Source organism: Dromiciops gliroides, chromosome 2 (assembly GCF_019393635.1).
Source record: "Dromiciops gliroides isolate mDroGli1 chromosome 2, mDroGli1.pri, whole genome shotgun sequence".
Taxonomy (NCBI): Eukaryota; Metazoa; Chordata; class Mammalia; order Microbiotheria; family Microbiotheriidae; genus Dromiciops; species Dromiciops gliroides.
Genome location: NC_057862.1, coordinates 16,345,783 through 16,365,162, shown reverse-complemented (window position 1 = coordinate 16,365,162; position 19,380 = coordinate 16,345,783). Strand labels below are relative to the sequence as shown.

At 36.4% G+C, this 19,380-nt stretch overlaps 1 protein-coding gene across 1 annotated transcript in view; it reads left to right on the top strand.

Annotated features, from left to right (window-relative positions):
* PCDH15 (protocadherin related 15) overlaps positions 1-19,380 on the top strand; it is a 2,141,593-nt gene that overhangs the window by 1,602,115 nt on the left and 520,098 nt on the right. Inside the window, exon 12 of the mRNA XM_043982395.1 lies at positions 1,772-1,942. Coding sequence (XP_043838330.1) covers positions 1,772-1,942 — 171 coding nt within the window. The remainder of the gene's footprint in view (positions 1-1,771; positions 1,943-19,380) is intronic.

The following is a 19,380-nucleotide window of genomic DNA, read 5'->3' as shown; positions in this document are numbered from 1 at the left end:
CATCAAAAATAGATGATAGAAAAATATGAAAATGGATGAGAGAAAGAAACTGAATAAGAAAAGAAAGTGAAATAAGATTGTCTCCTTCCTCATCTATCGCAGATACCATGCAATGTTTCATGCAATGGGGAACTTGTGTATCCCAAAGGGATCTTAATTACTCCCCTCTGTTTTCCTTAATATCATAAAATACTGACCAGGAAATGTGAGCACCCATATAAAAAGGAGCATTTGCCCACTTAGATTTCCTTGGTTTGGATTTGTTTTTGTAACATAGCCATGCCAAGTACCTCTTTCCCATGTAGCATGTGTTCCAATGGCAACAAGCTGTTTCCTTCAATTAACAACCTTTTTTATTGCCTTTTTCCTACTGGAGATACCTGGTTCTCTTTTACTACCTAGCAAATGATTTCTTAGCTCATCAAAAAGACTCTTATTTTTCTGTCTTCCAAGCATCTGGAACTCAAGAATCCTGCTTGTGACATCAGTAGTGATGGAATATATACAGTGGCAATGGGGTTTCCATCCAATGCATTAGGCTTCACAAGTTGTAAAATGTTTACTTAACAATTCTCTGCCCAACAATGAAACCCCATTGTACCTCAGACCACATCTGCTTCCCCTCCTTAAGTGAGGTCAGGTCTGCCTTAACTAGGCTTTGTGACTCAATACATCTTTTTAACAAATGCTTTAGCTTCTACCCAAACCAGCCAATAAGATTACTGCTGGCAGAACCTAGTCCTTCAAAACATACACAGTGATAAAATGCCTGTGTGATTTTGTCTGTTCAATTAATCAGAAGAATGGATTAAGCACCTGTTGTTTGAACTCACTGTTCTAGTCTCTGTGGGGCAGGACATTTAGATGTGGTAACAGTAACAAAAAACAAATAACATTTATTAAGTGGTTACTCTATTCTAGGAAATGTGCTAAGTACTGGGGATAGAAACAAAGGCAAAAACACCACCTCTTGCTCTCCAAGAACACAAAGGGTAATGGGGGAGAAGGCATGTAAACCTCAATGCACATACAAGATACACAGAAAATAAACAGGAGGTAATCTCAGAGAAGGTACTAGAATTAGACGGGCAAGGAAAGCCCTCTAGCAGAGAGCAGAATTGGAACTGAGACACAAAAAAAGCCTGGAAGAAATGAGGAGTGAGAACATTTTAAGCATTGGGAAGGGGGGGGGGGTCAGTGAAAAGACACTGAGGTAGGCAATCAAGTGTCCTCTGCTAGGGACAGACCAAAAGCCAGCGTCACTAGATCCTAGATTCTGTAGAGGGCAGTAAAGTGTATGAAGACTAGGAAGGTAGGAAGGCACAACACTGGGAAAGACACATGGGGACCTCCTTCTATCAGGAAACAAAAATTGCTATATTCAGACTCAAGTTCATAGGTTAGCACATTAAGTTAGGATTTTTTTTTAAACAAATCAATTTTGTTGTTGTTTTTGTTATTATTGTTGTTGTTTTTTAATCTTGTTATAAGCCAAAATCCACTCTGGCTCTCACTTGTGGTCTTAGAGAGTTTCTTGAGCACTAGAGAAGTTGAACGACTCATGGTCACACAGCGTAAGAGAAATGATGTGAATCCATATTTATCTGGCTCCAAGTACAGATGTCTGTCTACTCTTCTGTTGACTCTGCCCATAGGCTACATGTATAAAATGTGATAAAAATCGGTTTGTTATTTTGCCCCAATCTTTTGACAAAGGCAGACAGAAAGTCTACCATATTCCAACATCAGTGAATTGTCTTCTCATTCATAGGACCGAGCTCAAAATCTTAATGAACGGAGAACAAGTACTACCACGCTCACAATAGACGTCCTTGATGGAGATGATCTGGGGCCAATGTTTCTTCCTTGTGTCCTGGTGCCCAATACTCGAGATTGTCGCCCTCTCACCTACCAAGCAGCCATCCCAGAACTGCGAACACCGGTAAATATACTCTGGTTTTATTCCTCCCACTTTACCATTGTAACTAAAAATAGGCATCAGGTCCGGGATAGAGCAAACCAAATGGACAAGTAAGACAATATCGGATAGCATTCCCTTTCTGTTTCTGTCTCTGTCTCTCTCTGTCTGTCTGTCTCTCTATATATATGCACACGCATACAAATATATATTTATATATCTGTGTATGTATGTATGTATATATATATGTATATGTATATATATATATAATCTAAAGAAATTCAGAGAGAATGAGTACATGTGGCCTTCCAAAGATATTTTAAAGAAAGTAGAAAAATAGAATGATATTTATAAGAAAAACAAATGAAAATACAAGCTTTCATGTCTCTGGATTCATTTATGCTCTATAAGCAAATTTTGGTATATTATATTGTGTTGATATTGTTATTATTTTAATTTTTTCTAAAACCCTCAACAACTTTGGGACATACCATGGCCTAGGTCATATTAAAAACATGTTTCCTTAATGCCAGCAAACACTGAGATTTTAAAAATCCAGCCAATGGTTGCTACAGATATTGAGAAAAAAAAGATTAGAAATGGTAAAGTTTGGGATTTGCAGTTATTCAATTCTCTCTCTCTCTCTCTCTCTCTCTCTCTCTCTCTCTCTCTCTTTGTGTGTATGCATACACACATAAGAACACATGCATGTATATATGTATAGGTGAGTACATACATATATACATACGTATGCACATATGCCCTATTTAATTTCTTCATGACCTCAGGCCTTACTGATGTGTGCTAATTACATGTGCCTGTCTTATCTTTGCTGAGATTTTAGAGCCCTTAATGTTCATCGGCTCCAGATATTCTTCAACTCCTGAGTCAGAAACCCCTTTGACAGCACAGACCCCTTCTTTTTTTAAATTTTTACACACATAAAAAAGTTCTATATAAATAAATCAATAAAATACACATAAATGTAAATAAGATATACATAAATACAAATATTAATATATAAAACACATAGATATAAAGATAAATACATAAACCTAAATTTAAATTATACACAAATATACATATATAATCAAGCAATAATAAACATTTTAAAGTGCTTACTATGTGCCAGTCACTTTGAAAACACTGGAGATATAAAAATAGAGGCAAAAGACAGTCCCGGACCTCAAGGAGCTTATAAGGAGGACCTTATGATATACACAAATATATAGGTAAATATACGCATATATATACACAAATATTTTTATATGGCCTTTGACATATTGAAGCAACCTTCAGACACACGGCTGCTTTGAGCCTCCACTTTCTGGGTTTGTTACATACTCTGTGATCATTGCTCTTAAAAGATAAGAAAGGAGTGTAGGCAATACAACAGTTTTCGTTTGATATCTGATTCATGTCATCAGTCATTTCATCATTCCGTCATCAGATGAAGACTCAAGATCGTGGTAGAGACTTCCAGCAAAGTTGTCTAGACTCAGGATCCAACACATGATAGAGATTTTATAGCCAATAATTTTTGATCCATGCCCTGGCACAGGCAGCAACCTCTAACTGTTTGTCTCCATAATGACCCTATCTGCTATATATGCAACTTTAGTGACCAAATAGTTTGAAGCAGTTTGTTCAGATAACTAACCCTCAATTCACACTCATGCCACTGGAGACTGACAAGCCTTTCTCCTTAGAATCCCTCCATACATCCTTGCTTACTCCAGACACGACTAAGCCATATAAGCCTTCTACCCTAATTTTTCACAATGGATCTATAGCAGGGGACGTGGTGTGGCAATTTTCACTAGCATTGAGTTGGGCCAAATATCGTCTGTTCAACTACAGTATTGACTAAGTGGATGGCATCAGGGGCAGCTAGGTGGCACAGTGGACAAAGCACTAGCCCTGCACTCAGGAGGACCTGAGTCCAAATCCGGCCCCAGACACCCAACACCCATCAGCTGTTGTACCCTGGGCAAGCCACTCAACCCCTATTGCCTGCCCCCCCCCCAAAAAAAATTAAAATTGTCTTTCAGGAAAATCTTACAAATAAGAATTCCTTGCAAGGAAGTTTAAGTGGATATCATCAATCTGTGGGGAGCCAGGAGTCTCTACTTAAGAAAATAATTGCGATCTCTGTCTCATATATGAGTGGTTTTTCTTTCTCTCTGTCTCTTTTTCTCAGAAGTTTTGATCTGCTCCACGTCCTGCCTTGTTGTTTCTTTTAAATATGTAATAAAATTATGTAATTTCCTTTTTTCTTTTCCCCCTTCCTTTTTTTTTCCAGCAACAAGCATTTATTTTATTTTCCACTTACATGTAAGGGTACTTTTCAACATTCGTCTTCATAAGATTTAGAGTTCCAAATTTTTCTCCCTCCCTCCCTCCCTTTCCTCCTCCCTCCATAAGATTGCAAACAGGTTATATATGTTCAATCCACAAATGTTCTTTTTATCAGTTCTTTCTATAGGGGTGCATAGTAAGTTTCCTCATTAGTTCCTTGGGATTGTCTTGGATCATTCCATTGCTGAGAGTAGTTAAGTCATTCACAATTGCTCATTGAACAATACTGCTGTCACTATGCACAATGTCCTCTCAGCTCTGCTCACTTCACTATACATCTATGTTCATTAGTCTTTCTAGGTTTTTCAGGGATCATCCTGTTTGTCATTTCCTGTAGCACAAGACCATTCCACTACCATCATATAGCACAGCTTTTTCCATAATTAAAACCCCTTCTTGAAATAACATTTTTGACTGCAAAAAGTAAAATACATATAATTACAAAGGAAATGAATTCCACTACAATGATATACAGATTATCAGAATATATATTGATAGACAGCTCAGTGGCACAGTGGATAGAACACTGGGCCAGGAGTCAGGAAGAACTGAATTCAAATCCAGCTTCAGACACAAGGCTGTGTGACCCTGGGCAAATCACCTAACCTCTTTGCCTTGATACACTGGAGAAGGAAATGGTAAACCCCTCTAGTATCTTTGCCAAGAAAAACCCATAGACAGTATGATTCATGGTGTTATGAAAGTCAGACATGACTCATTGACCAAACAACAACAATATTGATTTAAGTTCAAGGGATCCCAGGTTAAAATTCCTGAATCTAGTCTACTCTTCTGTCTCATGCAGCTTCAAGAATAAATTGTTCATTTCTGAAACTTTTACCTCGATAGTGGGGACAATTGAATTCAGCAAGTATTGATAAAGCATCTGCTGTGGGCAAGGTCCTGGGGAGATTAGCTCAGACATGGAAAGTCAACGTGCAGGAGCAGTTTACACTCTACCTGAGATCATGGCATAAAACAGAAAAGTCTATCTTGGCAATATGAGAAGAGGATAAATCTCAGTTTCAGGGGATTAGGAAAAGCTTTGGGTAAAGTGTGGTGCTGAAGAGAAGCCTTGAAGGCAGTTTAGAATTCAAAAGGCTTTCCTGAAACCTGGGATGACCTGAGGAGAGGCATGAGATATATTGCTAAGTCTGAGAAATGAGGAGTCTAGTTTGTCTGGATCATCTTTCCTATGATGGGGAGCAGTGTTGAATAATTCTGGAAGTGTAGGAGGGAACCAGGCTCTAAAGGTCTTTAAATGCCCTATTATTTGGTCCTTTTCCAGTCATGTCTGATTTTCATGATCCCAAATGATATTTTCTCGGCTAAAATAGTAGAGTGGTTTGCCATTTCCTTCTCCAGCTCATTTTACAATTAAGAAAACTGAGGCAAACAAGGTGAATTGACTTGCCTAGGATCACACAACTAGTAAGTTTCTGATGCCAGATGTGTACTCTGGAAGGTGATTTTTCTTTTTCTTTTTTTAAAGTAATAAATATTTTTATTTATAGTTTTGGGTTCCAATTTTTGTCCCTCATTCCCTCCCTCCCCTCCCCACTTCCTGAGGTGGTAAGCAATCAGATTTGGGTTATACATGTATGATTATGTAAAATATTACCATATTTGCCATTTTGTATAAGAAAACTTGAAAAAAAAGGGAAAAAAATTGAAAGTGAAAAATAGCATGCTTCAGTCTGTGTTACATCAATATCAGTTCTTTCTTTGAAGGTACATGGTATGTTTCATCAATAGTCCTTTGGGATTTTCTTGGATCATTGTATTCTTGAGAATAGTTAAGTCATTCACAGTTCTTCATAAAACAATATTACTGTCTCTGTGAACAATGTTCTCTTGGTTCTGCTCACTTCTCTATGCATCAGTTGATACAAGTCTTTCCAGGCATTTCTGAGAAGATTATGTTTCTTGATTAAAGGCCTGGTACACTGTGCCACCTAACTGCCCCTTAAATGCCCTGGAGAGCTTTTTTGTTTGTTTGTTTGTTTTTCATCCTTGAGATACTACAGAATAACTAGAGTTTACTGAAAATAGGAGTGTCATAGTTAGACTTGTGCTTTAGGGGTATATATATATATATATATATATATATATATATATATATATACATACATACACACACACACACACATACATACCTGGGTCAAAGATGAACTGAAGATTGTAAGAAAGAAGAAAATAAATTTTTATTGCATGGCTTTTTTTGTGCCAGGCACTATAGTAAGTACTTGATAAGTAATATGTAATTTGATCCTCACAACAACCCTGGGAAATAGCTGGTATTGTTGTCCTATTTTCAGTGAGTTATTTATATGCCATTTAACAGTGAGAGAACTGAGGCAGACAGAAATGAATTGACTTGCTCAGAATCACTCAGCCAGTAGGAGGCTGAGCCTGAATTTTAACTCAGATCTTCCTGACTCCACACCCAGTGTTCTACCTCCTGTGCCACTGAGCTGTTTCCAACTGGGAGAACTTTGAGGCAGGGAGACCAACTAGAAACTTCTTGCAATGATTCAGTTAAGAGGTAATGAGGTCCTGAAAAACAGTGTGAGTGGAGAGGAAAAAAATAGATAAAAGGTGTTAAGAGTTAGAAAACACAAGATTTAGAGAGTGAGTGACTGGATATCTAGGGTAAGTGAAAATGAGGGCTCATTAATGGCACTGTGGTTATGTGTATGCATGATGGAGGTATACTGTGCAGTAGCAAAGTTGAGAAGAATGGGTGTGAGGAAAAATAATGACTTCTGTCTTGGATATGTTGAATTTAAGATGGTTAAGGGAAATCTAATTTGAAATGTCCAATAGGCAGATGCTGATACTTTCCCACCCAAATAAAGGAGATGACAGGATTCTCAGCTGCTCTTAATGAGATCATCACCTGGTCTAAATGAACTTTATCATTGTGCCCCCAAAACTGACAGATGTGACTGCAGAACAACTGTCAGTGATACGTGAATGATCATAGAAAACAAGAGAGGTGCTATAAGACTGGAGAAGGGCAAATGTGATCCAACAAAAACAAAAATAGAAGATCATGTAGACTTCAGTCTTTGAGCCAGTGACATTATAAACATTCTAAAAAGATCACTAAAGCAATGGTTAATAAATATTTAGAAGGAGGAATTGTTTACTTCATCAAGAAAAAAAAAAGTCATGCCAGACCAAAGTCATTTCCTTTACTGACAAGAATAATAAGTTATGAGATGAGAAGAATAAAGAATCTAGAGTTTATCCAGATTTTCGAAAATATCTTCATAAAGCTTCTTGGAGATGACAGATGGATGTGAACTAGGACATGATGCAGTTGGGTTTAGATGGGTTGGATTGGTGGATTCCAAAAATAAGAGGCTCAGGGTCAGGAGAGCAGGAGTATACCAGTGCAGGCCAGGAATCTGTTCTAGGCCCTATGTTATTTAAAACTTCTATCAATGACTTTGATAAAGATATCAGTGGTAAAGTGATTAACTTTTCAGATGGCATAAAGCTTAGAGGAATAACTAACAAACTGGAAGACAGAGTAAGGATCTAAAAGAATCTTGGCAAGTGAGAGCAGGGCCTGAAACTATTAATCTAATAACACAATAGAGGTCAATGTAAAGTCTTGCATTTAAGTACCAAAAAAAATTAATTATACAAATAAACTATAAAGGACATATATGAATAGATAGCATTTGGATCTGGGTGTTTCAGTGGACTGTGAGTGCCATATGAGTCAACAGTGTGATAGGGCACACAGAAAGCCAAATGTACTATAGCATTGTATTAGAAATGGAATGGGGAGGTGAGAGTGGCTCTCTCCTTTGTGATTGTCAGACTTTATCTGGAATATTGTGTGCAATTAGGAGAACCAGGACTTAAGAAAAATAGTGATAAGTTGCAGTGTCCAAAAAAGAGCAAAAAAGATGGTATAGGGTTTTTTGTTTCTTTGTTTGCTTGTTTTAGTCCATGATATTAGCTGCTATGTGGGAGAGACAATGGATAGAGGACTGGGCCTGGAATAAGGAAGACCTGAGTTCAAATCTTGCCTTAGACACTTAGCTGTGTGACTCTGGGCAAGTCACTTAGCTGTCCTTTTCCTGAGTTTCCTCATCTATAAAGTGGACATAATGGCACCTACCTGTCAGGATTTTTGTCAAGATTAAACAGATAATTAGAAAGCACCTAGCATGGTGCCTTGCACATGTAAATTTCAGCTATTATTAGTATTATGACTCAGATGGCTTAATTGAAGCAAGTGGACATACATAGCCGGGAGCAAAGAAGACTGGCAGGTGGGGCATGCTAGCTGTGTTAAAATCCTTGAAGAGCTATCATGTGAAGGAAAGAGTAGACATTTTATTTCTTTGACCATAGAAGATAAAAAAGCAACAAAAAATGAAAGTTTCAAATAAGCCAATTTCAGCTTGCTCTTAAGAATATGTTCAAAATAGAGCTGTCCTAGAATGTAATGGGTTGACTAGAAAGAAGGTGACGAGATTCTCTTCCTTGCAGGTCTTCAAAACAGAAGTGAGATGATCATTATCAGGTATTTTATATTAAGGAAGATTTTTATAGATGAGATGGGTTAAATGATTCCTGAGGACCTAACTAGCTCTTTGAATTATCCAATTTTGTGGCAGAGAGAGACTAAGGCTTGGTATAGACATCAGCGAGTAATTTGCATGTGGATAATTGAATCATTGGAAGGTGCTGAGGTAAGAAAGAAGGAAAAAAAGTGGACCCAGGATTGAACCTTGGGTTTCATTTGTATGTGTATTTTATTTTCTATTTCATACACACCCTTTAGCATCAATAATTGAGGACACCTGAGTATTAATCTTTTCTTCCATTTCCCTTTCTTAAGATATTTTATTCTTCTCCTTGTATTCCATTCATCTGTATTTCCATTAAAATGTTCATTAAATTGTTAATGTCCTGCTAGCAGGGCATGGGAAAATCTAATTTTACTTGAGGTGTTCTGGAGAAGTCATAAAAACAAAAAATTTATGCATAAGTCATAATATCCAAAGAGACAATGTATGTTGAATGTTTTGTGAACCTTAAATCACTGCGTAAATATCAGTTGTAATAATGATGATATTGTTATTATTGTTGGTATTAACATGTTAAGATAGTCACATGATTTCATGATCATACTCAAAGGTGGAAGTAAAGTGGGGAACCTAAGACCTCGTTTTGGGGGTGCTATATTTAGAGGGTATTCAATATATACTGTGATCCTTCTCCCACATAGAAACAGACTTTGGTATCCACTGACTAAGAATACACAGTTAAAATGGAAAGCTCATCCTCTACTCTTCACTCAACTCCACCCCACCCCTGCCCCAATGCACTAATTGTATAAGCATCTTCATGTTGATTTCCCAAGAAACCACCATATCTCCACCATACGTGGTAATATCAACCCATTCCCCCCATCAAATGAGAGCAAATATTCATGGTGTTTTTCCCTAGCCCCGAAAGACTAGTTAGACAATGTTCATGCTGGATGAACAAAGATAATATATGCTGTTTGAATATTGATACCGTTTATGTTTTTGTCTTTATATCCTCAACACCAAGTCTGTTGTCTGATCTATAGTAAGTATTCAATAAATGCCTACAGATTGATTCACTTGGACAAGCCATTTAACTACTGTGGCCTTGTTTCCTTAACTGCACAATGAGCAGGTTGGCCCTTTCTAACTCTAGATGTATAATCCTATGACTTATGGTATTATTGAATAAATAAGAGTTTAGATATTTGAGTTTTTAATTGTCATGCAGAAAATATATTCATCAGGGAATTTGTGGTACAAATTGCTAAATTGCCCACAAATGAATAGGACTCACATATACATACATACATATAAATGGAAATAAAATTTCTATAGGTGGTTATTTCTTACCCTTTAGAAGAATCAATTGTTTAAAATAAATAGAATAAATATTATTAGACTTAAGTTTCCATTTCTGCTGAATGAGACGTACTAAGTACTACACTGATGTTAGCTGTGTAGGCTAGAACATGAACCACTTCTTATGTTGGGGACTTACAATTAACACTTAATGGTATTCAAGGCATTATAATTATACATTTTAGGAAACAATATCCAGAGTTTTCTTGAGTCCTTAGTTGTTCTTATCATGGGATAGGAAATTCAACGAAGATGCCATGAAGAATTGTGTTCGAAAATTATTCCACTACTATGTGACACTTCTCTTTGGTGTCTTACATATAGGAATAGATCATTTACATGAGTCTGCCATAGGTTGCCTGTGAATTATCTGGGCAATTAATTGAAGCTATGAGCTTGAAATAGACCATCCAGTATCTATGTCTGTGGGCCTTCCCCTTGTATTCTCTTCTCCACTCCTTTTTTCCATTCATGTTTCTGGGAAAATTCCTATAGAGTTCAATCAGTACAGACCCTTGCTATGAATAGTGAGGGAATAAGCCATTTCTGTCAGCCAAACAGGACATGATGACTTTAATTACAGACTTACTGATCTTTTCTTGAATCAATTCTTCACAAGTTTGAAAGCTTTGACACTCACTAACCTTCTGTGTGGATTTCATGCATCCTGCCAATTACCACAGTGGGAGTTCTCCACTGGAGACACCATTCCTAGGCCTCTGCAAAGTGTAAAGCATTTTGTGTTTCAAAAAGACTTAGAGATGGTTAATCACTTCAGTACTTAACAACTGAACTAGGGTGTGATGTTTAAATATATACTTCAGAGGACCATGTTTTCAGTGAAATTTTAAAGGTTCAGACAGGTACATTTCTGAACATTAGAATGGAGTAGGAAAATGTAAGAAGACATAATACAGAAAATACACACACATATATATTCATTGTGAAAACCGTCTCTAGTTAAAGGGGGCATTAGCTTGCCATTTGTTGAAGGGGAAAAAATTGACATTGACGCTAAGTGAACTAAGTTACAGTTGTTAAGAGTAAGGACCTAAAAGTCGGTAACTCTACCATAACAGTTAATAGGATCATTGATTTAAAGTTGAAAGGGAGGTCATCTAGTCTAACCTCCTCACTTTACAGATGAGAAATTCAGACCCAGAATGTCCAACAGGTCATAAATGAAATGGGCAGAATTTGAACTCAGGTTGTCTGACTGCTGACACAGCTCTCTTTCCACTACCGAACCGAACATGACTCTATGGCTTCTAAGGTGACTTTCAACTTTAGTTATGATGCTAGGAGCCTCTGGTTCTAGGATTTGGGCCATTCATTAAATCTCCCTAACTCACATGCACACTTAGTAAAAATGCCAGTGAAATAATTTTATAAAAATGCATTCTCATAATTGATCACATCCTATGAAGCCACAGTTCAGATGATGTCATCATATAATGGCAGAAAATCCCGTGGAATTTGGCAAACTAAGTGAAGCCTATGATTTTCTCTCTTTATAGGAATGAGAATTATACACAAGTTTGAAAAAGAACATTTCCAAGCTATGCCCTCATTAGATATGATGAAGAGGAAATTTTTCTTAAAGGATTTGACTTAGATGGACACTGACGTTGCTTCCAATTCTGAGATTCTGTAAGATCCTATAAAGCCCAAATACCCCAAAATAGGAGTCTAAGAATTTAGCGTGCTTTAAAAATCTTAAAGAATCAAGAGTTAAAGCGTACTAAAACTCTGTTAAAAGGAAGCTCGTTAGTCCATTTGTTGTGTTGATGTGAACAAAGCACAGATCAAACTTTGTTTCCTGAAACACAGTGTGTGTGTGTGTGTGTATTATACCAATTTACAAACATACATTTATAAGTGTGTATGTGTATTGTATGTATACCCATGTGAATGTGTGTGTGCCTTTCTATATCATGGTTCAAGTGTATAAGAAATGCAAAGGTGGTTTTGGTCACGAATTTGATAATCAGAAAGAAATAAAAGGCTTTTAAGTTCCTGAAGAGTTTGGTATGATACAAAAAAAAGCCTTTCTTATAAAAAAAATAGGCAATATTTCTACAGAGCATTTGTGATTCTTCCTCTCTGGTATTCTGCTTGAGAGGAGGTACCTTTTCTCTGTTTTGAGCTATGTTAGGATAGGAAGAGAAAATGGCCTCATCACATGGCACAGCCAAAATCTTCTACTGATATCATTTTTTTTTTGTGGGGCAATGAGGGTTAAATGACTTGTCCAAGGTCACACAGCTAGTAAATGTCAAGTGTCTGAGGTCAGAGTTGAACTCAGGTAATCCTGAATCCAGGGCTGGTGCTTTATCCACTGTGCCACCTAGCTGCCCCTCCTGATATAATTTTTTTGGGGTGAGTCAATTGGGGTCAAGTGACTTGCCTAGGGTCACACAGCTAGTAAGTGTTAAGTGTATGAGGCTGGATATGAACTCAGGTCCTCCTGACTCCAGGGCCAGTACTCTATCGACTGTGCCACCTAGCTGCCCCCTGATATCATTTTAATGTCAGGAGGAAGGAAGGAGAAAGGGCTCTGGCCCATCAAGAGGACCTCTACTATGGTAAATATATGGGAAGACACATGTAATGGTAAGAGTCACATTGGATAGACAGGCATGACTGGATAATTTTCATAGTCATCGTCAGGAACATTCAAATCACTGATATCACATGTCTACTAAAATACTTGAATATTAAAAATAATCTTAATTCTAACAATTGTTATTCTTTAGTCTTTGTCCAGTGTATTGTTGTTAAATAGTATTGGGGGAACAATTTTTATAATGTGCCCAAATACCATAAAACCAACTTTTATGAAAACTGAACATCAGGCCATTTGACCTTAGATTTGATCACAATCATAACTAGGGTAAGGTGATAAGAGCATTGGCCCATGGAACTGGAAATTAAAATATGGTCATAGATTTTTTTTTTACCTCTTTCATTAGAAAGGAAAAAAAATGAACAAAGCATTTGGTTAATAATAATAGTTAGGGGGGCAGCTAGGTGGCCTAGTGGATAGAGCACCAGCCATGGATTCAGGAGGAAATGAGTTCAAATCTGGACTCAGACACTTGAAACTTACTAGCTGTGTGACACTGGGCAAGTCACTTAACCTTCATTGCCCTGCCCCCCCCAAATATATATGTATACATGTATACATACACACATATATATGTACATACACACACACACACACACACACACATATATATATATATAGTTTGGGGCAGCTAGGTGCCATAGTACATAAAGGACTTGCCCTGGATTTAGGAGAACCTGAGTTCCAATCCAGCCTCAGACACTTGACACTTACTACCTGTGTGGGCCTGGGCAAGCCACTTAACCCTCATTGCCCCATTAAAAAAAAAAAAAGAAGAGAAAAGAAAAGAAATATATATAGTTAGTTAAAATTAGAAAATGATTCCTTTCTTACCTGTAAGTGATTCTCCACTAAGAAATCTCCCTGCTGTTCCTCACACAAGACACTTCATCTCCTAACTGAACATTTTTATTTTCTGTCTAGAATTCTTTGTCTCCTAATCATTTCCTCTTAGATTCCTTGGCTTCCTTGAATTCCCAGCTAAAATCAAACCTTTCTACAAGAATCCTTTCCAGATCCCCTTCAATGTTAATCTTTTTTCTGGTTTGATTGTCTACAAATTTTCCTGTATAGGTATTGTTTTTACATATTTGTTTATATGTTGTCTCCCCTATTACACTCCCTCAATGAAAGCAGAAACTGTCTCCCCCCACCCCTTTTTATCCTGTATACTTAACATAGTATCTAGCACGTAGTAGGTGTTTAATAAATACTTATTAACTGAATGAATTCTTAAGTATTTCTCAGCCTGCTTCCTCCATCAGCAGTTGGCCCACTCAATAGAGACGTCAAATTGAAAACAATTGAGTATTCTTATATTTTAAGGCAAAAGAGTAACCAGTCATATTTTAGCTGTGTAACCCTACATAAGTGACTTAAATTCTCTGTGCCTCACTCTGCTAACCTGTAAAGTTGGGATAATAATAGAATCTATTTCACAAGGTTGTTGTGAGGATCAAGTGGGTTAACTTACACAAAGAACTTGACAAAGATTAAAACACTGTATGAATCCTAGCTCTTATCATTATTTTCTCTAAGGTAAGAAATAAAAGAGATCACTAAAAATTCCTACAGTTAAATATTTCAAGATACCACATCACTGACATTTGGATTCTATTGGAAAAACAAAACAAAACCAATATATGAAAATGCCAATGAACAGGCCCAGACTCAGCTTGCAATACAATTTCCCTTTGTTAGCAATACCATGATAAATGTGATGGGATTCTTGAAGACATCATGAACTGACCTCGTTTGTGTAATCACTAAGCTTATTCTTTATCTCAGTCTGTTTATTTCCCATCTCTTTTGGTTGCAGCAGCCCCAGTTGGTTAAAAAATGCAAATCAGAATGGGGGGAGGGTGGCAAGGATGCACCCTATACATCAAACAGCTACACTGGCAATGCCATGCATGATAGCCCGGCTGAGATTTTATGCTTATAGGGAAGGTGTGACTGAAAAGCAATTCGAGGTAATTACTATGCAAAAAAGACATGCCCATTCACACTGAGCCCTTATAGGCCATGTTTATAATCGTCCAGAGAAGTCTTTTATTTCATTTCATTACTCCAAAGGTCACTGGAATAGGTGATTCTGTCCTTTTTATTAGATAATCTAGCCTACCATAGGCGGCCACGGACTTTAAGCTTAAAAAGGACGGCAACAATTTATCATCAGGCACTTCATTATTCATCATAAATGAAAGCAGAATGCCATGGTACATGGTACCAGTTTGGGAAAAAAAAAAGTCTTTTAAAAAATAAAATTACTTCTAAATTTTCTCGCAGGTTACTCTGGAGTCTATGTTACTTTGTATATATGGGTCTTTATGCATATGTGCAAACATATATATATACATGCAACTATATACACAGTCTCTATATTATCTAAATACACATGTACTGAGAAAATGTACTCAACACGTAAAAAGGATAGCCTATGTTTTTATACATGTGTAATGTACATGTGTGTACATCAGTCTGTCTCTAGCTGCTTGTATCTCTCCCTGGTGAAATTATTAGTGATTTTTTCTAATTGTTATATATTTATGTGTGTGAATATGTATATATATATACATATATACATACATATTTGTGTATATATACACATATATACTTATATTCATGTCTGTATATGTGCCTGTCTATGTCTATCTATACTTACACAAATACATATGCACCGTACATATACACATACACGTAAACATATACATGTGTGTGTACATATTTGTGTATATATATATACATACACACATATATACTTATATTCACATCTGTATATGTGCCTGTCTATGTCTATCTACACATATACATATACACATAAGTATATGCACATGCATGTACATATACATATATGCATATACTGTAATGATTGGAATGACGCCACCTACTGGAGAAATACTGTAGAAAAGCTCCACCATGAAGTGAAGCTCTTTGAGGGCAAGACCATGCATCTTTTCTTTGGCGTCAGGAAGTAACATTTGCTTGTGGGAGGAAGAAAGGGGAGCCTGGTGCTATGACTCGGGCTTTTCCCTGAGGACTCCGGTGGAGAAGGGAGCTAGAAATGTGCTCTCCCTTTAATAGATAGATGAATGTAGGCCTTTCTCTCTCTCTTTACCAAATTCTTATTCTCCTTAATAAATGCTTAAAAGTCTAACTCTTGCTAAAGCTTATAATTTATTGGTGACCACTCATTAGATATTTTAGACAGTTTAGCTAGAATTTTACCCTTAACAATATACATATACATATAAACATATATAGGCGTGTACATGTACATATGCATATACATATGCATACATATACCTCCAAATAATTTAAGAATAAATCTTCTTTTGATGGAACTTAATTTTTTCTGTGAGTAGTAGTTGGTGAGTCTGGACCATAATCATTTTCTTTTAGGCTGTTTCTTTTTCCCACTTCAGCAACTTGGAAAGTGATCATTACATAGTGACTCCATATTCACTGATAGTGGAAAACAAAGCAAAACTCTTTTTTATGGAAATATTGACAGGTTCTCTCCAAATGTACCTCTGGGTATTTTTAGCATAGTCTGGCTGAATTGTGGATCATAACAAACTTGATACAAATTCACTTTTCTTTTTTTTTTCCTCCCAAAGTTTTAGTCTGTTTATGTGTTTTTAAATCAAATCATGCTGCTCTTAGCTGAGAGGAATGTAATTAGACAGAGGTCACAGGTGTGAATTGAATATGAAGGAGTGATACCTGTAAAGCATTTATTTTTTTGTTTATCCTTGTTTTTTGTTCGGCCGGCAGGATGTGGGGGGAGGCTTATGTCTGTGGCTAGATATGGGCTTGGGGCCTCTTACGTTCAGGGTTGGTACTTTGTCCACTGTGTTACCTAGCTGACCCATGATGATATCTTTAAAATAAAGTTAAGGGGTAAGAGGAATATTCCAGAAGAAAGGGAAAGGGAGAGGTGAACTGGGGGAAAGTAGCTCACAAAAGGAAACAAGAAAAAGCTTATGGAGTAAAGGGGAAGATGGGGAAGGAGTGGGGGAGTAAGTAAAACTTATCAGAATCGACTCAAAGTGGGAATAACATACGCACTCAAGTGGGTATAGTAATATATTGTTCCCTGAAGGAAAGTGGGAAGGAAAGGAGATGGGGGTGGGGGGAGAGGTGAAGGAAGGAAGGGCAGATTGGGGGAGGTGGCAGTAAAAAGCAAAACACTTTTGAGGATGGACAGTGAAGGAAGGTAGAAAATAGAGTAAATATTAAGGGAAGGTAATAAGATGGAAGGTAATACAGTTAGCAATAGTAACTGAAAGAAATGATGAACAGGGTGATATCAGGATGTATGAAAAATACAAACCATTAACAGAAGAAGAACTGATGGTATCTAAATACAGATTGAAGTAAAATGTATTTGTTAGCTCCTCTTTCTAAAATTATTTTGTCTGTTTTCTTTTACAACCTGACTCATGAGAAGATGTTTTGCATAACTGCATATATATGAATTATATTGAGTTTCTTGATTTCATAGGGAGGGTTGAGGAGGGAGGGAGGAAGGAAATTTAGAACACAAAGTTTAAAAAAAAATCAATGTGAAAAGTAATGATGAACAGGAGGAGTTCAGAGAAACCTGGAAGAACTTACATGAACTGATGCTGACTGAGAAGTGCAAAACCAGGAGAACATTGTACACAGTAACAGCAACATTGTGTGATGAACAATGGCAATAGACTTGGCTCTTTTTAGCAATGCAATGGTCCAAAACAGTTTCAATGACCTCATGATAGAAAATGTTCTCAACATCCAGGGGGAAAAACAAAACAAAACTGTGGTTTATAAATGCAGATTGAACCATACTGTTCCTAATTTTGGGCTGTCTTTTTTTCTTTTTTTCCTTCTTTTTTGAGGTTTTATTCTTGTGCTCTGTCTGATTCTTTTGTCACAATATGACTAATGCAGAAATATGTTTAATGTGATTGCACATATATAGCCTATATCAGATTGATTTCTGTCTTGGGGAGGAGGGAGGGAAGGGAGGGTGGGAAAAATTTGGAACTAAATATCTTATGAATACAAATGTTGAAAACTATCCTTATATGTAACTGGAAAATAATAAAATATTTTTTACAAGGAAAAATAGAATAAAGGACAAACAACCACATTTTTTAAAAATCATGTAGCTCATAATCTTCTCCCATCATCCATGATATGGTTTTGCAAAGAGTAGATATGATAAATATTTGGTGCCCCTTATTCAATCCATAGCTGCTCAGCAAAGGCATTATTTCTTTCTTGAGCTAGTTGCTAGGTTGTTATGGTTTCTTTGCTGTAATAACTTTACATCCTTCATACTTTGATTTGAAATGGAAACAATCCATAGTCATATCTGTTCTCTTACCCATTTCCAATTTTCTGCCTCAACATAGATACCTTGAACAATGATGACAGAGCCAGCTTATATGCTTGCAAAATTTGTCCATTTGCTCCTTTCTTTGAATTTGGTATTAATTTCAATCTTTTCACTGTAAAGTATCTCATCTGAAATTATACAAAATGATCATTCTAAAATGAATCCCACCAATTTCTTGAAAGTATACTGGATTTAACATCAGAAAACCTTGAATCTTGACTCTGACATGTACTATCCTTGTGTGTTGAAGTTATTTAACTACTCTTGGTTGCAGTTCATTCATCTATAAAATGATGAAGTTGAACTAGACCCTTTCTAATATCCCTTCCAATTCTAGATTTTTGAACTTATGATCCTGATATATAATTGATTTTATTTTTGCTTACTTATTTGGTATTGAGAATATTCTGTGTTTTCCAATTCTCTTTGAAACTGTTTATAATATACAAACATTTGTATGGTACACAACTCTTTGACTTCCTTTGTTATGCATAAGTGATAATTTCAAATGATTTTTTTTCCATCTATCCATCATTAAACTTTGTATTGAAATCACTATATTAGAATATCTTACCTTGATTTCAGTTCTAGGTTCTTGTCAAGTTCTTCATAGACTTTTTCTCTTTCCTTTCTCCCTACAACAAATATTGGTGTATGTACTGAATTTCCTTCATCGTCTTCTTTTCCCTTAAACTCATGACAAACATTTGTGAGCAGGACACTTTATGTAACAGGATTTTTAATCCAGTACCTTGATGTGTTGGCCATGAAAATATCAACTCATGAGATTTTAAACAATCAGCTAGCTTTTCCCCATGTAAACACTACATTCCACATTTAATTTGGAAATATATATATATATATATATATATATACATATATATATATATAAGCATATTTTTAGTTCCACATTAAAGGCTACTTTCAAAATTTGTCACAAGTTGTTCTTGAAATTGTAGAGGCAAACATAGCCATTCTGGGACTATGTTTTTGACAGCTTCTTAAAATGACAAAAACAGAACTCAAGTTGGTTTAGTAAGAATCAAAACAAGGCCTTGATACCTTAACATATCAATGGATACATGATCTCTTCACTATATGGACCCCTTGAATGGTGTTCTTAACAATTCATCCATGCTTTCTCACCTGATATGACTTTTGTCCATGTCTTCCT